Here is a 23315-nt window from a genome sequence, read left to right on the forward strand (position 1 = left end):
CTGACTTAATAAACAACACCCAGCTTTATTTGAAAAGAATCAGAACTACTGAGCCATTAAACGGAACATTTCAGTTGTCAATAATACAAGAAGAGTGAAGATAAGATTTAAAGTAAATTATTTAAAGGCTTTAACAATTACTCCCAAACCACTGAGGCAACTGTAAGATCAGGATGACAGGGACTTGAAACAAATCCTCAACGGATGGAGCCCCTTGAACTTTTACTGCTACGGCGCAGGTTCTCCATCTCTCTATGAGTAGCCATGACTTTGCGACTAGAAGAAAGAAGACAGAACAAATGCTGATTATCAGATTCCATAATTCTATTAACATCTTCACCGTCAGCTTTGTGTTTGACAACCTGTAGGGCAGATTAAGGCAGGCTGAACATACTGAGTAAAATAAGTATACCCAGGTTTTATGGAAGTAAATTTGTAAAGTCATTATATTAAACAGTTTTTATCCCAAACTCTACTTTTAGACTGACATTTTTTCATAATTTTGTTGCTAGCAGCTCCTCAGATCATCCAAATGTCAGTCTTTCTGAAACATGCATAATTTTCTTCATGCAGATTTGTATTTTGTGCTTTAAATGTGTTGCTCTAAGGTGAGCAAGCTATATATTGGTTTCTTCTAAAGTCAGTGTGTCATGATTTGTTGCCTAGACTTTCTCTCAGCACACACATCCACATCAAAGCCTAAACCTCAGGGCTTGACCAGACAAGGTGCAGTGTCCCTCAGATGGCCCTGGCTAAAGGTGCCAAGCAGTCTACAGCTGACTACACACTCCAGCCAATTAGAGCACAGAGGTGGGTGTGAAGAGGATGCAACTGACCAATGGTGCTACAAGTCAAAAGTTCAACTGTGGGAGGTGGGAGGAGCAGGGGCTGGATGCAGAGGGAGGTTAGAAAAGAAGGAGACCAAAGGACAAGGAATAGACTGGATAGGGCAGCAGTTAGCTCAGGTAGAGGGCCCCCATGCACATGGCTCAGGTTCAAATGCAGCCTATGGCCCTTTGCTGCATGTCGTCCCCTCTTTCACGCCCTCATTTCCTGTCTATATCCACTATCCTATTTGAATTAAAAAGCAACTGGATACTACTGGATAAAATGAGAACAATAGAAACATTTACTAACTTCAGAGAGGATAGTTCTCTGATGAGCCCACAGATCAGGTCTGTAGCATCTTCATGACAGTCTGGGGTACCAAGATCGCCCTCTATCTCCATCACCTCCTCCTCACTGAATGGGGAGAAAGTGAAAAGTTATATGGATATGGTGTTTAAGCTTGTAAAAAATCCTACATTTGAGTCTGTGAATTCCATAAGAGTACGGAAATGTGTAGCTATAGGAAAATGTCTGTCAAAAATATTGATGTTTTGATGTCACAGTGTTCAGGAAATCCTGTAGTCTTCACTTTGAGACTTCATTCATTCATTAACTGCAAACTGCTTTATTCGGCGCAGGAGTTTTCCTTGTGTACTGTGGTCAGTGATTACATCCCACCTCAGTGCTGTGTTAGTGAGCCGTTACTACACATGGCTGACCAGATAATTAATGTAAATAAAAGGCTTGCAGGACATCACCAACTACAGGAGACCACCCCGCCACACTGTGGAGAAGCACCAAATGGCTGACGACATGAATGTGTCTTACTGTAGATTTGATAACCCCCCCCCCACTCATCTGTGAAGAAGTGGGTCAGCTCTTTCAGTGATCATGAGAGCACCAGGGCCAGATAGAGTGTCACCATCCTGCCTGAAAATCTGTGCTGACCAGCTGGCCCCCATCTTCATGCAAATGTTCAACAGCTCACTGGAGCTGTGTGAAGTTCCCTCCTGCTTCAAACGCTCCACAATCATCCCGGTCCCCAAAAAACCCTCCACCACAGGAGCACCTACATAAAGGTGGTGGTCCACCTGAGGGATATTGCAGGTCCCTTGCTGGACCCCTTGCAGTTTGCCTACCGGATAAACAGGTCAGTCAATGGTGCAGTCAACATGGGACGGCATTACATCCTGCAACATGTTGACTCTGTTGCGACATACATGAGGATCCTGTTTATGGACCTCAGCTCACAGTTTAACACCATCATCCCGGACATCCTCCACAGCAAACTCACCCAGCTCACTGTACCAGCCTCTACCTGTCAGTGAATCACAAACTTTAGGAAGAGCCCCTAACTCTGCCCCCCATCACCATACTCAACAGCCCTGTGTCTGCTGTGGAATCCTTCAGGTTTCTGGGATCCACTATATTCCAGGACCTAAACTGGGAGCCCAACACACCATCATCAAGAAGGCCCGGCAGAGGATGTACTTCCTGCGCCAGCTCAGGAAGCTCAACCTGCCTCAGGAACTGCTGATCCATTTCTACAACAACATTATTCAGTCTGTTCTCTGTTCATCCATCACTGTCTGGATCTGCCACCTAACAGGACCAGAGCAGACTACAACGGACAGCCAGGACAGCAGAAACAATCATTGGTGCAAATCATACCCTGCACACAACCTGTTCCAACTTCTCCCCTCTGCGCTACAGAACACTGAACTCTCAGTTTCTCTTTTAAAACATAAATATCATCACTCAAAACTGTATTTATCATATCCTCATGTACATAAAAATAGCTGCACAATTTTTTATTCCAGCATCCTTTGCACTATTGTCTTGCTGTCTACAAATGCTGTTGTTTTTGTTTATGTTTGTGTGTATCTGTACGTAATAGTTTGTCTGTTTTTGTTGAGCTTGTTGTCCTGAGTGTTTATGCTTGTTCTGTGTATGTACATTAAACACAGAGTAAAAGTAAAATTCGCATACGCATACCTGGCCAATAAAAGTTGGTGGTGTGATTGTTAAAATGTAATACTTTCCATTCCTTGTTTACAGTCGCTGGTGTCAAATGAGCTTCGACTTCTTTTTTTCTTTCTTTTTTTTTTTTTTTACAACCTGTCAGTCAGTAAGTTGTTTGGAAGAGGACACTATTGGGTTTCCAGAGCCTTAAATAAACTAAACTTGAGCTTGTTTACACTGGGTGTTTATCTGAAGAGCCAGTCTACAGAGGCTCACTTGCTTTCCTGACCTTCCCTTTCTCTACACTCCTGTCAGGATTATATTGGGATTTAACCATCTTCGCTCCTTTCTTACATCAGAGCAATGGCGTTCAACTGTGAGTCCGACACATAATCCAAGTACCCAGATCCAAACAGATCAGTGGTGTCCCTGGCCTGAGGGGGCTCAGTGTTCACAGTTGAGGGACCAGCACAAGGTTCATCATCTGGATTATGCTGCAAAAAAACAAAAAGAAATCAACCATTTCTGTAAAGTTACAAGGTAGACAGAAAAATAAACTTCAGGATATATCAATTTAGCAAATGTTTGTTTTGGCGTATTTTTCAGTATACTTGTAACTTATATTCATGTAACAGGTGACTGTCAGATGTCAATTAAAGCGTACGCACAGCTAGTTAAGTATTCAGCTTAAAATGAGTTATCTGAATAGCTGCATTTGTAATTATGATTTACAGTACGACAGCACCTAAACAGTTGTTTTCATCATTCAGTCAATTTTTTTTAAATGAATGGTTTAGTCGAAAAACGGCCATTGCCAGTTCAGAGAATTAAAGTTAATCATATTCATGATAAACTGTCTGTTGATCACTTAATTGATGTATTGTTTCAGCACTAATTTATAGTACATCTCTTGCAGGTGCATTAGTCAGAAACACTGCGCAGTTATGTGTTGCGGCAGATGGACGACAGAAAAACTGCATTAATGAAGAAAATACTGACTGAAACACAGTTGAAGACATTTTTGACAACAGTCTCAACAAAAACTTGACATTAAGAGCTTCACTAAACTGGTATTTTGGAAGTTTGTACCCTCCCCATCATTTAACTACTGGTCACTCACACTGTCGTTCCTCTCAGAGCCACTGGGCGTCACTGCAGCCCCGCAGAGCTCCACAGAGCCACAGTTAAATCTCGCTGACCGGTAGTCTGTGGATGAAGCACCTGCTTCCGCTCCGTCAGCATCCCCAGCATCACGAGTCAACTCTTCCTTCTTCTCATCTCTTGTCCTGGTCACAGTCTTTACCTGCAGAAGGGCAGTCTCGATTGCATCCAGGTTCTTAGTCTCCTCATTTTGAGTTGATTTGGAGTATAGAGCAGTGGCAGGACTTTGGACGACTACCTCTGGCCCATCTTGCCCTTCTTTCACTTGTTCATGAGCTCTTTGAGGCATAATCTCCGCTGTATGTTCCTCGAGTTCCTGCTGCTCCTGATTCCCCCAAATCTCCTCCTCAGCAGGTGGATCTGACTTTGTGTCACCAGGTTGTTCTAGACCACACGCGATGCCTCCTTCAGCCTCACATCTCTTTCCCTTTGAGCAGCATGGATCACACACAGTACTGGTCCCATCTGAGGTAGTGACAACAATGCGGACTTCAGTTTCTGCCCTGTGTGTTAACAAACAATGTTATCGTCAAGGAGGGAAATAACAACTCACAATAACCATCTTTATTGATTGTAAATATTGATTGCAAATATAAAAGTGACGCCTCTAACAAGAGATGCCCCAACTACAAAAACCATCAGAAAGAATAAAAACACAATAAAGCCAAATAACTTGTTTCCACTGTGGTCTTTTTTGATTGTTTTTGTATGTTTGAACCTTTGAAATGTTTTCAGTGACTTCACATATTACACAACAGTTAAAATGCATCCACAATAGAGTACAAATGTTGTTGACTTATAATAAAACTTGAGAAGCACATGACAAAACTCTTTCCACCTCTGGTAGATGTCATGAAAATGCCCAAATGAAACTTAAAATCTAAAAATAAGAATAAATATAAGAATAAAAGATATTTATCATCTAGTTTAGATTCCTTGTTACATTATTCTAACCTGTCATCCCCTTCACAGTGGCTGGACACAAGGTTTATCTTGGCCTCGGTCTGCTCTGTGGCATTGCCTACTGGGATGGATAGTGAGGATGGTAAATCTTCCTGAGCCACAAGGTCAGCTGTGTTTTTACAAATCTGCTTCTCAACCCGCTCCGATCCGTTCTGCCCGTTTTCGCGCTTCTGTGTCTGTAGAAAGTGACTCCGTTCCTTCTCTGTCAGACCACACATCCCCATCCTTCGCTTCTTTTTGGCCGGTAGCCCCGCTGCTGCCTCCTTTTTGATTTTTTCTTTCACATCAGCCATGTATACATCGCTGGCTTCTTGGTTTCTCTCCAAATTGCACTGATAATTCTCCTTTGCACCCAGTTGTTCATCTGAAGATGTTGCACAGGATCCAACATCTTCTTCAGAAGTTGGTAAGAAGACTTGGACATGATCGCTGCATGTTTCAGATGATGGCCTGCTAGCATCCTCTGCAGTTATTTCCTCATTGTTCTTATTGGCATCATTATCAGTGTGTGCTCCAAAGCCCTCCAGCTGAGAGTCATTGTTTGGATTGGTGACTATAGTCTCTTCTTGTCCCGCAAAATCTTTAACCGTCTCATCTTTTAAGTAAACGTTTTTTGCTTCTGCATGTTTTTCTTCTATGGCAGGACCTTGTTTGGTGAGACAGGACTGTTCTGCAGCCTGATGCTGTTGAGGTGAAATCAGAGAAGATTCCTGCAGAGAGGACTGGTGGCCCTGGAGCACTGTGGCATCAGCTGCTGGATTATTTCCTTCAGTGTCCTGAAATAAATAAATAAAAGGACTTGTCAGCAATTTGGTATGATGTAAAAGTAGGTTCTGTTTCAATCACCTAAATTACCTGGTGATGGAGAGCAGCCTGAATATCCTCAGTCTTGGAAATGTCATCACTTGGATGTTCCCTCTTCCTTGACCTGAGTGATCGAGGCTGGGGTGGAGCTGAGCTGACTTCACACATAAGGACCAACTCAAGTAATCAACAATTACTGTAGCTTATTAACACTTAAAAGGAGTGTATCCACGATAAATTGAAGCAGCAGTATATCACTTGACATTTAGTTTCAGAACATCAAATAATCATATATTATTTCTGTTCAACAGCAGCACATCAAAGATAGTCCATATTATGGGGCAATAGCTTCTCCTTTACCACTGCTGTTGATCTTAGCTTTTCCTTTTGCCATCTCCTCTTCCTACAGAATAAAAAAGAAAGAAAGTTGAATTACATGACAACATAGTAGTACATGTTAAAAGTAAATCCTACACAACTACAACAGATAAATCCCATTGTTATCTTGGTGATTAGCTTATAGCCAACAATAGTTTTTGAATTCTCCCCCCTCAAAACAGTAAATGTAATCAGGCAGCTAGCTAACACAAATCAAGTTACACTAACCGAATGAAGAAAGTACAAGGTATGCCTTGGGTACTGAGTGTACTTGCTGAAGGTCAAATACTCAATTGTTGCTGATTTTGTGCCTGTAACATTAAACTGAGATATTGTCGAGTCATGCTTTTTCCCACGCTCATGCGACCACCCACCTGAGCCGGGGACGTCGGGGTTTTACGTCAGTAATGGGCGTGTGTCGTCTAGCCGTAAAGCGCTATGCGCGTTGCCACCGGAGACGCAATGTAGGAAGTAATTTCCACAGCTTGCCGTCGTTGTTGTTTTGATAGCTCGAATAGTTAAACGTGTTAAAATACACCTGCCTGCGTGTTTATGTTCAGTATTTTCTCCTGTTGTTTCTGAGCAGTTTTCGACTTGGATAACCGACCCGACACTAACATCACCGACACGGTAAAGAGCTCCCCTGTAACTTACATTCATTAGCAAGCTGGCTAACGTTATGTATAAATTCAACTGTATTTGGTGCTACCTGTTAGCTACCATGAACACAGAAACAGTTTGAACGATTACACAAAATGGCACAAGGTGGCTGTTATGGAAGTCCGTGTCGACAGGTGCACTGGTAGTGGATACTCTCAGTTATCGACACGTTCATAACCTTCCTGTTTATTTTTATTGGCACAACTAACTGAATGGTTGAAAGTTTCAGGTACTGACAGTCCATGAGTCGCGGTCGGAACCCCCCTCCCCGGGGTCAAGGGGCAGCCCGAGCCAAACAGGTAAGGACCGTCATGTCTGACAATGAGCTGCGTGGATTGTGTCTATTGTTAATATGTCAACAACAGGTATGATTCAGCAGATCTCTCCCTTCTTTCCTTCTGTGCCTCAGATGGGGCTGCTCCTTGACCTGTCCCTGGACGGAGGGATGAACGATGAAGGGAATGATGAAGACCTGGAGGCAGAGCTGCTGAATCTGGTGGGAGGAGGTGGGGCAGGAGGGAGATCACAAGGGAAGAAAGGTGATGGCAGAGGTGAGAGATTAATTTCTTACCTTGATCTAATTCGCAGACATCTAACATCTTTCTGTCTCATCCACATGCTCGTGCGTACATGTTGATATATGATTCAGTGCTGCTTGTGTTGTGTCTCTCCATGTTCAGCTCCTGTCGCCATGGCTGAAATAGAGCGAATGGCAGCTCTTTGTATGAAAGACCTGGATGATGATGAGGAATTGGGGGATGAAGATTTGGATGATGATGATCTGCTGGTAACACACTCTCACAGTTTTTATATATTGACAGAAACAGTATTTGGAACTATTTTGATACTATGTTAATGCTGTCAGTCATTTTTCCAAGCAAAAATACCAACCATTGGTAGGTCCCAGCTTCTCCAATGCGCTAAATTGGCTGCTTTACTTCATCATATTTGAACTGCATATCCTCTGGTTTTGGGCATCTTGGTTGAACAAAACAAGCTATTTCACATAAAAGATAATAAAATATAGTTGTTAGTTGGCTTCCTAATCCATTTAATTCCACTTATAGTATAATGGTGAAGCTTAGCTGTTGAATAGCTTTAAATGTCTGGATTTTCCTCTGTCTTTGTACATAGGCAGAACTGAATGAGGTGTTAGAGGATGATGACGAACAAACTCCTGCTCCCACCCCTCCTGCCGTCACGCCAACTGCTCCCAAAGTGAGCGTCACATCCCGCTCTACTCCTCATGCTGCTCCCAGTGGTGCAACTGGGATGGAGTCCTGCCTATTGGAGCGCATCGATATGTACAAGACAGCCATTTCCAATGCCAAGGCTGCGGGGGAGACCAGCAAAGTTCGAAGATATGACCGTGGGTTAAAGGTAAAATGGAGAGAAGAAAAAGAGGAAACATCTCGTATGACCTCAAAACAAATTGATTCTCACACTGTGCCTTCATTCAAATCTTTTGAATTGTGATTTTAAGTTTGTCTGTAGTTAGTCTGTAATGTTGAAAACAAAAGTTTATGATTTTTCCCTTCAACCTTAGACAATGCAGTCCATGTTGGCATCTGTCAGGAAAGGAAAACCCATCAATGAGGAGGAGATCCCACCTCCTGTTGCTCTTGGGGGAAAGCCCAACGCCACAGCCGAGTCCGTGCCTATCAAGGAACGAGAGCTGGCAGAGCCCACGCTGATTCCTTCTCCCACAAATCAAAAACCTCTAAGGGAGGCTGCGCCAACAGCTCCTAATACGAAGCTGCACCTTCTGACCCCGCCCCAAAAGCCTGCTGCTGCCATCACCCCAGGAACACCTGCCATATCACCCCTCACCCCCAGCCAGCCTGACGCACAGCACTCCGGTAAACACACACTAACATCCATAGAGTACTCTGTGGTCGTCTCTCTAACTCACCACTTCTACTCTGTACTGTGTACTGGATGTATAAGAGTAAAGATGTGCTGCAATTCTTCCACACACTTTAAATTCATCGACTCATTCTTCCAGTCGTAAATGTCATTAGATTAGCACAGCCACTCAAGGGGATTCAATGATTATTGGTCGTCTTATTTATTTCAATTGGACAAAACTGCTGAAATGATTAGTTGATTGATGGATTAGTAGATTGATGATTTATGTAGTGCAATCCTAATGTCAAACTTAATATCTTTATTTGTACTAGTAAATAGTCTGTTGATGTGTCCATCTAGCACGTTTAGCTCTGGGCTTTCTCTTCTCACAGTAAATATAGTGTATATTTACTGTATGTTGATGCTGTTCAAGGGTTACTTACTTTTCTTCATTAACCGCTCATCAGATCATTTTAAGACTTTGCTTTTCGCTTTGGTAATTAGCGGTGGGGAAATGTATTTTACATTAAATGATCAAATGTGTTCATTACATAACTAAATCAAATCAAGAAAAACCTACTACTTAATCAGTATTCCTCATTTGTTGCTGCTCACAGACGCAGTCGCTCACAAATTCCCCCAGAATGTCACTGTCATCCTCCTGAACTTTTAAACCAACTTCTTTTTACACAAACACACATGTATGCCTTCCTTCCATTCAGAGCTGAAACAGGCAGTGTTGTCCAGACAGAGGGAGTATAAGATGGCCGCCATAAATGCAAAACAGAGGGGTGACGTTGACAAGGCCAAACAGCACTACCTCGTGTCCAAGGTGACAGAACCAATGTCAATGTTTATCACAGTAAATCTATATGTGTGCGTAAGTTTAGAAAAATCAACCCTAATAGAGTTGACCTGTCTTCATTGCAGAAACTGGACTTGCTGGTGGAGGCCCTGGACAGATATGAACCAGTAGACCTGAGCTCACTACCTCCCCCTCCTGGTCAGTGTAACCACTTTTAAAGAATTACTTTACCGAAAGGTTTGGACTTTTGTCGCAATTACTTACTCGGATTTCTTCACAGAAAAGTTTTTAGTCTGATTTCTTCACGGAGAATGGAGCTCCCAACAGTGGTGTCAGTTTTCTTATACAATAAGTTTGATTAAAGACCAAAAAAAACAAACACTTTGCTTCATTTCAAAGAAGACATTAAAGTCCTTAAATGCTATCAAGCTACTCTGTCACAATGTAATTCTGTTTTTGGGTCTCCAGTTGTATGCATCACTCAAATTCACATTAATCACGAAAATTATATTCTTTCATTCTCCTTATTTTCCCTTCAGTGTAGTCGCTTCTTGCTGATCATCTTTAACCCTTTTATGTGCTGCACTAGTTGTTTACCTTTTTGATACTGTTGACCACTGAATTTTACTAAACAAATGACATTTTCTTGGTTTGGAAGTTTATGCTCAACCTGGTTTCATGCATATGCTGATCTGTACTGATGGTCTCACATCAACTTCCATTTGAATATTTGAATTTGAATAATAATAAGTGCGTACCGAGTGCTGATGAGATGAAATATGTTTTATTCTCCGAAATTAAGAAGAAGAAGCAGAAAAGTACTGAAATTTTAATTGAATTGAAATCTGAATTTATTTATTTTTAGAACTGGATAAAACAATCAACCACGTGTGTGCTTGACTATAGATATATCTTGTATTCTCATGTTACTCATTCCACCTTTAAAACTTGTGTTTTATTACAGGAAATAAGTATCACACTCATCATTATGTACTAATTCAGAAAGTGGGCTGGCCCATATTAACAACAAAAACAGAACTACCACATTACCACACAATCAGTTCTGTTGAGAAATACACCTGGCTAACTCTCCCAGTGGATGAATTTAAACTTTTAATTACCTGTTACCTGATTTAAATAAATGTTGTTATTATAATAATAATAATATATCTACTTCTCCACCGATATCTAATCATCTGCAGGAGACATAGTAGCAGAACACTGTGCACCACCTCCTCCTCAGTCTTCCTGTAAACCTGCTGGCCCTGCTGCTCCAGCACCCGCCCAGTTGGCCACTGCCGGTAACGCCCCAATCCTTCCTACTAATTGGAGTAAAATAAATGTTGAGAGTAAATAAAAATGTTCAGTGCACATTGAATTGAATTAAAAGTATTAAAGTTTGTGTGGGTGTCTGTGTGTGCCCTGCAAAGATCTGCCTGCTCCCAGCAGTTTGGCAGAAGCCCTGCAGCAGAGGATGGACATATACAAGTCAGCAGCAGAGGGAGCCAAGAGCAAAGGGGACGATCGAAAGGCTCGCATGCACGAACGGATTATCAAGGTACACAGCATGCACTTAAATATTGTTAGGACTATTTTCAAAGCCATTTTTTTTCTCCAAAAATATGTTTAATGCATACTTAAATAAGGCATCAGATATTCTCAAAGATACAGTTATTTGTGATGCACCTTGCATTCTTGGCTCTGTGCTGCTGTTTGGTGTTCTCATTTCCCTGAATAACTGGTGTGTGACTCACTTTATTTTGACTGGAAATACCCTCTGTTGCTTTGACTGTACCACTATTGCTTATTTTACCTACCAAAATAACCTGCTATAAGGTCTGCCTTATTCTCTGGGGATTCTTGAACGACATTGTGCAAAAGAAACAAAACAGGAGACCTCTAAATTAAGCAGAAGAGCATGAAAGAAAGGACAAAAAATAGTTGTGGGGTATGTTTTTTGCTTTTGTTGGAGGGGAAGCATGTTGATGACATTGATTTCCATGTGGGAGTTTTGCTTTTGTACTTTCTCTCATTATTTTATTGTTTATTTTTATATGTAAGAAAGCCACTTCATGTGACCCCTCTTGTGTTTGTTTAAGTGGGGTGGGAGTGGAAAATTGGTGTGGATGTTTTTTTTTGTTTTTTTTTCTGATTTACAGATGATGCTATATTCAAAGTCTTAAAAATGGCAAGATCTTGGATAATAAAAATTAAGGAATACACTGACTATCCCAGAGTAATACTAGCGTGTATAATAGGGTGATGGTACCCCAGGATTTTTTTTAAAGGCGATAACAGAATTATCAGTCACCTCCTTTTTTCCCAACAGCAATACCAGGATGCCATCAGAGCTCACAAAGCTGGACGACCTGTCAGCTTGTCTGACCTGCCCGTGCCGCCAGGTAACTTTCTCCAGGTGTGTTTTCAGGATTGTGCCTGTGTGGGTTGCCCTAAATAGTTGCAGTAAGGCATTTGTGTGTTGCTCCTCCAGGCTGTCCACCACTTCAGGGCTCAGAGGGGGGCCAGCAGAACCTCATGGGTGTCCTGGAAACAGCCATGAAAATAGCCAATCAGGATGCAGACGCAGAAGATGATGAAGAAGAGGATGGACAAGGAGCTGCCAAGGTAAAAAAATTAAACAAAACAATGAAGGCACTACTAAATGGTCAAATTGTTATTGTGCAGCCAAGGAGTCTGGCTGGTTGCCTTTTAACCAAGGCAAGAAATGTTTTTTTTTGTCAAGCCAGCTTCTGTTGTAGGTATTTGAATCATTTTCTCTGCTGCACCTCCTGCATATTGCATCAACTTCATGCTTGTAATCATAGTGAAGAATAATACTTCAGTTATTTATAGAACAGTAACTCGCTATTACATTTAGTTAATACTTAACTGTTAATATAATTAAACTGTTAATCACGCTCACACGCTGTCTCAAGCTATTTAAGAGAACTGCACCTTTTAAATCTATATGTATGTTCATTGCATTCGTCTTTAGCCTGCAGTGCGTCCACCCGCTCAGAAGGCAAAGTCTCCTGCTCCTCAGGCCCCCGGAGGTTCCTCATCTCTAAAACTGGGAGCCAAAGGTGTGTTCAGAATGTGGGTTTGTGTATGTGCATGCACATACAAAATGTGTCATACGAAGTGTTTGAGCGTTACACAAGGCAAAGTTTCACTTTTCTTTCTCTCTTAATTATCCTTGTAGCCCAGCAGCAAGTGGATTTCCTGTTGCTAAGGCGACAGGCTTTTTTGCGTGCCGCGCTGCGCTCCAAACAGATGAAGGTAAGCTGTGGGCTAAAAAAAACAAAACGTTATTCTTTTTCCTTTGCTGTAGATAGTTTACCTGCCATCTTTGTGTTTTTGTAGATGTCTTTATCACGGCTGCCTGTCGTTTTCTTGCAGTCTTGATCATCTGTTGTGCTGCTGTGGTTTGATTGATGCATCTACGGCTGTTTGGTTCTTTGTAGGACATGACTGGAGCAGCGCAGCACCTCAGACACTCCAAGGGACTGGAGCCCATGATCACCGCTGCCAAGTCCGGCCTACCTGTTGATATTTCCAAGGTTATAAATTTATTCTCATGTGAAAATTAATGACCTACAAGAAGTTACAGAGCAAGTGTGTGTGTGTGTGTGTGTGTGTGTGTGTGTCTATCTGCATATTTTCTGTGTCATTCCACTATTCATATTTCATATAGTTGCCATTGATCCCATGTGCCTTTATTTCATTTTGCCTCTGTTTTTTTTAACATCTTTGCTTCATATAAGCCATGTATTTCTCCCTGACTTGTATTCACAGTGTAATTACAGAGAATATTATGCTTGTGCCTCTGTTAGTTTGTCTTCCTGTCTGTCTGCAAAATATCACACAGCCTTAGAAACATAATTTGTGCACACTTTCTAAAAGTGCGTTGCAGATCACAAGGAATTAAGAAAAATAAACTATGCTGGTTATGTAATTTAGGATAACAGCAAGTTGGCAGATGTTTGCTTTCTCTGAGTGCCCTCTTGTTTTTATGTTAAGATTTTTGAACATTTAAACGTTTTCCCCACACACATTTTCTCATCAGACTTTGTTTCTTTCCTCACAGATTCCCAGTGCTCCAGTCAGTGAGGAGGACTACTCCCTGGCTCGCTCCCGTACCTCCCCTCTCTCCCCTCGCTCCAGTGAACAGTACCACCGCCTAATGGAGCTTTTGCGGAAGCAGCACGAGGTCAGGACACACTTCTCCCTTTTTTTTTATGTACATTGTGAAAGTGCACCTCCTAAGCCTTGCTGTGTATCAGTGACCAGTTTGTACTTTTATTGATATCATATGGTAGTTGTGATAATGGCCTTAAAGATTGTTCATCACATTTCTAATTGTGCAGTTTTTTAAATAGACAAATTGCAAATCATAATTTATCTGTGTCTTATTATTTACCCAGGACCTTCTGTATTCTGTATTTTGTTCTACAGAAATGTCTGGGCAATTCTCAACAGCTCATACTCTTGGGCAATGTGGCCGAGGCTCTGAAGTAAGAGACATTCCTCATTTGTATATGTGACTCTCGTTTGTATATGTGAATTTCATTAAACATGTTACCTGCAGCCATGATGGAATTAACCACCTCCTCTTTTCTGGTGCTAGAAATTGAGCTAAATGCAAGCGCAACTCAATTCACAAAGTTATTCTTGGTTAAAAAATTGTAATTGAATGTTTGGGCATCAGGTCAGTAATACATGAATTACATTAAGCATTAAATTGAATCATTCAGACTTTGATTTTATGGCATACTATCGTTTTTAACACATATTATTATATTAGTTATATTTTATATATGTATAATTAATCTAAACACTTGGGCGCAGTTGTGGAGAACTGTCAGTACAGTCACTTTGGCAACACACAGACTGTGATTTTATGTTTTTTTCTCCATATAGCACCTCATCACCATAACTTCATGTCACACTGCATATTTTGCATATTTTCTTCACATATCATTTTCACATACAATTTAACTGTCACACATCATACATTATACTTTTTTCTGTATTCCTGAAGAGTCTGCATTGCTCTGTTTCTCCTCAGATATGCTTTGAAAGATAGTGTCATCTCCTTGAAACAAAAAATGTTTTTTTTTTTTAAATATCATGCTCCTAAATTTCTTACATTAATTTAATTAAATTCAAAGAGAGCTGTTTGGTGTCCTCTGAGCACTGTTTGTGCAGAGATCAGGTACCAGGCCATCCTTTTAAGTATGAGATATGAGCATTTGTGTGTAAGGACCATCTCTGTCTATCCCCAGGTTTGAGAAGCTTGTTGAGGAATGTATGAAGAGCATAGAGATACTGAAGAATGCCCACGCGAAGGGCCAGCCAGTCCCCAAGTGCCGCACAGAAGAGAGGACCCTCAACACTGTCAAGTCAGCAACAAACTAGAGAATGGATAATAATAATATAATGCAATTGAATAGTTTGTTATAATGTATTCTCTTTGAATAGCATGCGCTCCATAAGGACAGTCAACACTTTTTAGTTTATCAAGCTGTAGGAATACGGGTCCGTATGTCAGTTAGTCGACCGCAACTATAGGAATGGATCCTCATGAAATTTGGTACAGACATTCACATCTGCTACACAGTGAATATGAGATCAAAACTAAAATTTGTCCAATTCTTTTATGACTAAATAGCGCTTTACGTTTAGTGCTAATTAGCGAATTTCAGCATGCTAACACACTAAACTAAGATGGTGAATATGGTAAACATTATACCTGCTAAACATCATTATATTATCACTGTGAGCATGGTAGCATACTGATGTTAGCAATTAGCTCAAAGAACCACTATGTCTAATGATAGCCTCACAGAGCTGCTAGCACAGCTTGTGACTCTTAGTCAGGCCCAAAAATAGCCAAATGCTTATTTTACTCCCTGTATAGTGGTCTAGACCTGCTCTGTGTGAAAAATGCAATGAGACAACTTCTGCTACGAGTTGGCGCTATGTCAATAAAATTGAACTGAATGGAATAAAAACAATTCATAGGCAGTTACCAGTGGCCTGCCTGTAAGCCTTTCATAAGTATTCTAACCAGTTTTACCATCAGATCAGTGATTATTGGGTTTGAAGGTGCATTTATGTGTTCAGCCACAGAAATCCTGTTTCCTTGGATTGTAGTTGCATAACGGTTGCATCCCTGTTAAGAGATTTTTTTTGTGACAGCAGGTATTTAAACTTATTTCAGTAGTCCGTCCTGTGGTTAAAATCCCCGAAACACAGTCTGAAATGAAAACACAGTCATTAGATCAAGGGGTCATATTAGAGGGTGATTTTAAGGAATTATAAATGTTTTATTGAATGCTTTAAAATTTAACTGAATGTATACTTGATTTTAAAGATTCTCCACACATGCATCAGTTGTTTCATTTTAGGAACTAGAGCGCTAGATGAGTCAGAGTGACTCACTGTGGCTCCAGTATCATACCAAGCTAACAGCTAGGTGACTCTGGCATTGACTCACTCAACAGTCGGGATTGTTTGGCTCTCAGTGTTGCTGTCTGTCACTCGTGATGTTGTTCCTGAATAGTCATGACTCCTCCTGTTGTTCTTATGTAGGATCCACTCCAGCCTGACACTTAATGACCTGATGCTGCACATCATCAGAGGCATCAACCTGCCAGCTCCCGCAGGTACTGAAGCCAGGTCTGCGTCTTTGAAATAACTAGGCAGCAATGTGTCAAATGTATGTTCACTCCCACCTACATCTCTGACTTCAGGTGTTTCACCTAATGATCTGGATGCCAGTGTGAAGTTTGAGTTTCCTTTTCCCACTGCGGTAAGAATCTTTCACACTCAGTGAGCAGATTATGGGTATTTAAGTGTTTATATTGATATGTGTTATAATGGATTCATTTATGTGTGTGTGTATAGGAGGAGGCTCAGAGGGACAAGACCAGCACAGTAAAGAGCACAAACAGTCCAGAGTTTAAAGAGCAGTTCAAACTCAACATAAACCGCACCCACCGAGGCTTCAAACGAGTCGTCCAGTCCAAAGGCATCAAGTTTGAAATCATCCACAAGGGGTAAAAAACATGGCTGCTTTGGGGAAACACAGACAGAAGCTTCCTTGTTTATCTGCACGTTCTGTAAATGTTATGTCTGTGATGCTTTTGTCAATTGTGTTCTTCTCTCTCCTTATTCACAGAGGCCTCTTTAAAACCGACAAAGTCGTGGGCACTGCTCAGCTGAAGCTAGAGGCTCTAGAAAACCACTGTGACGTTAGAGAGATCATAGACGTGAGTGTTGATAACCTGCAAACACAAATGCATACACACACGCACCAGATCTTTGTTACGGCCTGCATGTGTTTCATAGGTGATGGATGGACGTAAAGCGACAGGTGGCAAGTTGGAGGTGATGGTGAAGATCAGAGAGCCTTTATCAGGAGCTGATCTCCAGCCGGTGACTGAGAAGTGGCTGGTTGTCGATCCTGTGTCCACCCTTTCTCCTACAGAGAGACAAAAGGAAAAAAAGGAACGGGTGAGTAGAGTTTTCAGTTCCTCCAGAGGACACAGAAAGCGCATGCAAACCCCTCACAAATACTCCAGCTGGCCTGGTCAGGTTGTCACTTGTGTGTGTAATTTGTGTATGAAACACTGAGCCAGTGTGCCATCCTAAAAATTCAAGCGCAACTCCATGAATGCCTTTGAGGAGAGATGGTTTGAAAGTATGCAACATAAGTATGGAACATTATAACCATCTGAACTATTATAACATCTCGCCCGTCACTATATATCCAGCAGTTTTTAAGCACATTTTAAATTTTCACACAGAAACGTGGAGTGGAAATTCAAGAAAAAATGCCAAATATCACAAAAGTTTTTACACTTTGCTGAGGTGAAACAAATTGTGGAACAAATAAAAAATCCTAACTAGGTACGGGGGCTGGAAATTAGTACTCTGTCTACATTACATATGTTGCATTGCTTATCTGTATATAACAATGTTTATGTTCTATGGTCCCTGTTAAATAAGCAATATGTAAAGTAGTGCAACGAATATAATGGAGAATAATGTACATCATGTACAACGATGTACAAGCAGCATGATTTATTTGGAGCGACGAGGAGACTTAATATTTCTCAAGTTGATACATGAAACAAACAAACGCCATATTTCCATCATGTCTTCTACATAGTTTTCAGTAACTGGGGCTCAGTCATCTTGTTAAGCTCTCTTCCTCTGCAGTGGTTTAATGGCACCTGACTGGAGACGCTTTAAACACTTCTGCCTTTAGACCCTGTTGGTCAACACATCACACAAACTAGTGTGTTTTCAGCACAACCCAAGCTGCTGCCCTGTAAATGCGGGGGTAACAAATGCTGACACCATTGGCACAAAATAAATTGCTGGTGTCACTTCAGTGAACTTTGTGTGTGTTTGTTTGGATCAGGCGCCATCTCCTCCTCGGTCTAAACCCAAACATGAAGCGAGCAGCAGGAGCAGTCATTCCAGCAACTCTCCTCCACAGTACAAACTCCACAGCTTCAGCCTCCTCAGCTATGACAGGGAGCGGCTGGAGAGAAAGGTGTGTGTGTGTGGTCTAACCCTGTGTACGACATCCCATTCTCTCATGCTTGTAATGGCCTGAAGCTACGGAGGTCTCCTCAGTCATTACAGATGTCTCTCAGATTGCAGAATACCGAAAGACGCGCCGGGATCCCCCATCTGACCTCATCCATCAACACAAAGAGGTCACATACAGACTGCAGTGGCAGAAAGCACAGCTGGAGCGAGCCTCTCCTGCTCTGCTGACAGGTAACTCTCTTTCTCTCTCTCTCTCTCTCTCTCTCTCTCACACACACACACACACACACACACACACACACACACACACACACACACACACACACAACACACACACACACACACACACACACACGAGTATGTACATTACCAACATGTGCATGTGTCTCAACCTCTCCAGCATGTAACCCACATTTCCCTTCGCCACATGTGCAGATTATGAAAATGTGCTGCAGCGCTTAGTCCAAGGACTCGCTGACTCTGTGAAGAAATTCTCCAGCCAAGGCAACAGGGTAAGCGCAGGATCAGGGTTGACTGTTACTTGAATCTGTGTGTGTGTGTGTGTGTGTGCGTGTGTGTGTGTACATGTTGGGTCTTATTATGTATTATTTTCATTCTCTTTTCATAGGACGCTGCCAAGGACGCACTGAGCAGGTTGAAGATGGTAGAGAGCGAGGTAAGAGTTGCGATGGACTGTCAGTGTAATAAAATAAGTAAAATAAGTTTTATCATCATCGTGTGTGTGCGAATATACAATGCTTATACTCCTTTTCTCTCTGCTCTAGCTGGAATCGTTAAAAAGGAAACGCACTGGATGAGAGAAGAGTAAGAGCGGAGAAGACTTGGCTGAAGTACTGTTATCGCTCTCTCTCGCGCGCGCTCTCTCTCTCTCTCATACACACTCATATACAGACACTACAGTGGGTACTTTAAGCACCTTTAGCATGATTTTATACTGCTCATGTCCACAACAACAACTGCATGAACCTACCTGATCATTCTGCCAGTTGATCTTATAAATTGGTCGCCTGCCTCAGTACTACAAAATAAATCTGTAACTACAGAGCGACAAAGAAATTGAAACAAACATTAAAAGGTGTTCATGAGCTAAGGACGAGGCAGGCTTATTGCACTTAAACAAGACAAACACTACAGAAAGCTGCTTGAAGCACAGCTTTACAGACCTTATCTGTACTATCATTTTTTTATTCCCATCCCATCTTCTTTTGAGAATCATTGGTGAAGAGATCTGTCCCAACACTTTTAAGTTTTACATTTGAAACCAGCTCAGAGAGACTTTTAGTGTCCATAGATGACCAAAACAATGTGTGCGTGTGCACGTGCGTGCTCTGAAGTGTGTTTAACCAGTGGACTGAGGTGTTTTTAACCCCTTTTCCCATATTTCATGTGTGTGTAATGAGCTTAATCTAATCTGTCTGCTCCAGTGTTCCCAGATTACAGTAATCTGCTCCATTTGGAGTGGTGTGATATGGGAATAAAAAACGGGGCTTCGGGGCGCCGCAGCCTACATCCCATAATGAGGGATTAGTGTTTGTGTCACCAAGGAGACGACTAGATCAGACGTAGAGTCGCCTTTGGGGCTGGGGATAGGGGGTGTGGGGGCTGTGAATGTGGTGGAAGCTTAGCTCTGCAAAAGGATTGCTTCTTCGTCTTCATCAGCTGTTTCTTCTTTGTTGTCTTCTTCTTCGTCTTCACTTTCTTCACACTAATTCCTTTGCATATATTCATAGATTATTCAGAGTCACGAGTAATGGGCTGCTCCACTTGGATTTTCTTACAATATTAAACAATATTAAGTCTGTCGTGCTGTCGATTAGAAAATAATGAACAGCTGTGCTGCTATTTTCCACCGATATTGGCATATGTAGTTTATAAACCCAGCTTCTGTCTCACTGAGCTGTCCAGTGGCAGCACAGTGGATGCTCAATAGTCTGCTCACAGAACGAAAACCCCACTATGTGTCAGTAAGCCTGGGTAATTGCTCATTTCTATTTTGGTTACCCCATAGACATCCCTGTCATAGGCACCCTGGTCACTCCTCTCTGCAGTTTTCTTTGACTGTGAAGTCAAGGGGACAAAATTGAGACAAATCCAGTAAAACTTTATAAGATGTGTGACGAATGCAGACTGGCCTTAAAATCTGTAATTTTGTCACAGTAATAGTAGATGTACAAAACAGTGGTGTGAAAAATGTGTCATACCGCTGCAATGTATTCTGAGCTCTGTTTCGTGCTCTGGACAGATGTTTCCCCAGTGCGTTTGACAACCTGAAAGCACACGGCAGCAGACTCTGCTAGTCCACGTTTGATTTCACGTGGCCAGAATGTAGCACACTACTTCACATGAGCCTTACTGTATGTTTTTATTTGACTCTTCAATGTGGATGATGTCTGTTAACTCTACTAATAGTTCTTTGGTCATGTGACACAGCAGAGGATCATGTGTCTGCCCTAATCCACCCACTGCCTCGCCCCATTAGCAAATAATCCTGGTTAAAGTTGACCTGGTATGGCCCTCTATAGTCTGTGTTGATTTTTATGTAACACCCCTTCCCCCGCTTTTATCTGTCTGGAGAGGATATCTTCTGACTCTTGCTTTTGTGCTTTTGATCAGTGAAATTCTTTTAGATGGACATGGCAGTAGAAGGAGAGATGACAGACCCCTGCTTATAGTGACATGATAACCTTTAATTTACAATGGGATGGCGCCTAAAGGACTCTATCAACTATATTGCAACTTGTAGCTGCTCCAAGTCATGCACACGTAACATTTTTGCTGACTGTTTTTCAGTGCATGCAGAACAGTTTGAGATTCGATGTATTTCCTCTCCTGTGCCAGGCGGCCATTAGTTTCCATTATTTCTGTGCATTATGGAAATCATTTAGCAGACTCTTGAAACTTGCTTGACTTTGAGCCAAACATTTGCCCCACTAAGTAGTGTAATCCATCACAGTAAGCATCAAGTCTGCATTAATGCTTGTCAATGTGTCATTATGCGGCAGTACAGTTTAAATGCTGATTTATTTGGAAAGCTCTGCATTAATGATAAATATTAAGATAATGTATAACTTTGATATAAATTGACTCCGTGGATTACACAACTCAATTTCAAGAGTCTGCTAATTGGTTTCCATGCTGTATGGAAATTAATGGAAACGTTCTGTTCAAATAACTAGGACTGCAATTAACATTATTTTTATTATTGATTAATCTGCTGATAATATTCCAGATGTTTAGATTAATCATTGGTCTATAAAAAGCCAGAAATGGTTTTAAAAATAAAAAAGGGTCTTACAATTTCATAAATGATTGTTTTGTCAGATCGACACTTCAAAACCTGGAGATATTCAGTTTACTGTCACATAAGACAAAGAAAAGTACAAAAATACTTCACATTTATTGGACACAGGAACATGTTTTGCAGTAGGACTAGCTGTGAGGTAAAATAAATGTAGTCTGAAGTAAATGGGCTAAAACATGCAAAACAACTGAATGTGTTTCTGGCGCACTAAGTCAAACAAAAACTGAAAGCGACCACGTAGCTCTGATATAACCCTGGGATGCACAAAAACCGCACTGCACCGCTTTCTTTCACTCCAAAACCTTTTAACCCTGTGTCACCTCTAACACACACACACTACTGCCACTTCAGCCTACCCCTCGAGTAACCTCGTGGCCTCTGAGGCTGTCCTGTTGTCATGGCAGCGAGCTCATCAGCATTCAGTATGGTCGTTGGACGGTTGGGACCCGGGGAGAGGGACATATTGTTAAAGTTTGTCCTGCTGGTGACTAACACTCCTTTCTCGCATTTACAAGACACCACACACACACGCTCACACACACTCCTTCTCACTCTTTCTCTTTTTTTTAAATCTGTTTGGCTCTCGTCTCTCTTTTTATTTATTTTTTTTTATTTTTTTTTTTAACCTGACTCTGAAATCTACCTACATTCCATTTTAAAAAGGAGAAACTTTGGTGTATTGTTTGTCATTGTGAATGTCCTGATCAGCAGCAGTCAATGTTTCATTTGGGCTTGGGAAATACTATTGTTGGACCTTCTGACATTTTTTAAAATCCGTTAAGTAATGTAAGGGCAATCAATATAAATATATTATTATATACGATAAATATACAGCATATTATGCTCTCTCTCTATTTTTAAATGTAAGGTGGGATGATTTGTGCAGCTCAGCGGCAGAATGTGTGAAGGCCTGATTGTTTAGGCTTTATTATCAAGATGTATGAGGTTGGTGTTAACATGAATAAAATGGTGAAACAGCTCTGAGTTTGTCTTCACTGAACTGTAAAATCCTTACCACATTTTTCTCATTTGGACTGATTTCTGCGCGACATTAACTTAGACATTGGACCCATTTTAACAATTAAAAAACATACTTAAGTGTTTGTATCAGCTTGACACTTTTTATGTAAATTGTATGAGAATTGCTTCTAAACATGACCCTGAGATGATGTTTCAGACGACAGAAAATTAAGATTACTTGTGGTCTCAGAGAGCCCATTTGTAAAATATGGTTAAATACAATGGATTTTCATTATCTCCATTTGTGACTGGTGTTCAGCAGAACTTTTTTTTTCCTCCTATTTCCTCAAAAAGTGTGTACACACATACGCTGCAAGTCCCTAGTATGAAGATCCAGAAGGAACTCTCAAGAGACACAGATACAGAGGTCCTTTATGATTGAAATATGATTATTTATGTAAAATATAAAATATTTACTTATTTTGTGCAATAATTCTGTAGTCTCCTGTATTTTTTTCACCATCCAATGTGCAAGCTCATTTGTATCAAAGGGAATGGTAACCACTTCAAACCACTTTAAATAGTCATATATATAAATATCTGAAGGGAAAATATTGGTTGGTTTTATAATAATAATAATACTGTTTACACATATAGCAGTGAGATGTGTAGGGGGAGTAAAGCCAAATCCACCAACAGACAAAGGTTAAAATAATAAAATCTAAGACAGAAATAGAGGTCTCTTTTATCAGACCCTGCTCGCTGTGTTGGGGGAAAGCTTGGGGCTTTGGTGTTATGCTAATAACATATTTGAATGTGAAATTTCCCCTGACAAAAGGGGGTGAAGATGAGAGGGGGATGGTGCACACAGACACAAGAAGGGGTCTTGGTAAAATTGGACAACCCGCGAGAGTTTGGTGGGCGTGAACATAGAGACGAGGGCTTCCTGCGGGTGGACACGTTTCCGTGTCTGCCTCCCTGCTTGTCTTGTCAGTGTGTGAAGGTTTCCAGCCCTTCTCTCACTCCCCTTTCTTTCCTCCCATACAATACAGCAGACCG

At 41.2% G+C, this 23315-nt stretch overlaps 2 protein-coding genes across 3 annotated transcripts; one reads left to right on the forward strand and one right to left on the reverse strand.

The window, feature by feature from the left end:
* Position 1: 1 nt before the first annotated feature.
* LOC119899528 lies at positions 2 to 6464 on the reverse strand. Its single transcript, XM_038714119.1, has 8 exons — positions 6325 to 6464; positions 6079 to 6121; positions 5770 to 5876; positions 4906 to 5690; positions 3911 to 4454; positions 3145 to 3284; positions 1138 to 1242; positions 2 to 276 (listed from the first exon to the last, which is right to left on the reverse strand). Exons 2-8 carry the CDS (start codon positions 6110 to 6112, stop codon positions 198 to 200), a joined length of 1794 nt encoding a protein of 597 aa, XP_038570047.1. The 5' UTR covers positions 6113 to 6121; positions 6325 to 6464; the 3' UTR covers positions 2 to 197.
* A 60-nt stretch (positions 6465 to 6524) lies between these two features.
* On the forward strand, positions 6525 to 22275 carry cc2d1a (coiled-coil and C2 domain containing 1A). 2 transcript variants are annotated; one of them, XM_038714118.1, is made up of 28 exons: positions 6525 to 6726; positions 6980 to 7055; positions 7166 to 7307; positions 7437 to 7543; positions 7891 to 8136; positions 8303 to 8615; positions 9327 to 9436; positions 9535 to 9607; positions 10612 to 10710; positions 10840 to 10967; positions 11739 to 11811; positions 11901 to 12034; positions 12405 to 12492; positions 12612 to 12688; positions 12874 to 12969; positions 13497 to 13619; positions 13865 to 13923; positions 14695 to 14811; positions 16004 to 16077; positions 16165 to 16223; positions 16319 to 16470; positions 16593 to 16683; positions 16763 to 16927; positions 17841 to 17975; positions 18079 to 18205; positions 18410 to 18486; positions 18603 to 18650; positions 18760 to 22275. In XM_038714118.1, the coding sequence occupies exons 2-28, from the start codon at positions 6999 to 7001 to the stop codon at positions 18790 to 18792; spliced, it is 3003 nt and encodes a 1000-aa protein (XP_038570046.1). In that variant the 5' UTR covers positions 6525 to 6726; positions 6980 to 6998; the 3' UTR covers positions 18793 to 22275. The 2 variants fall into 2 exon arrangements, with proteins under 2 accessions (XP_038570046.1, XP_038570044.1); XM_038714116.1 differs by having other exon boundaries at positions 6986 to 7055.
* Positions 22276 to 23315: the final 1040 nt, after the last annotated feature.

Source organism: Micropterus salmoides, unplaced genomic scaffold (assembly GCF_014851395.1).
Source record: "Micropterus salmoides isolate LMB-PRFRI ecotype aquatic unplaced genomic scaffold, ASM1485139v1 Ms_hic_scaffold_12, whole genome shotgun sequence".
Classification (NCBI taxonomy): Eukaryota; Metazoa; Chordata; class Actinopteri; order Centrarchiformes; family Centrarchidae; genus Micropterus; species Micropterus salmoides.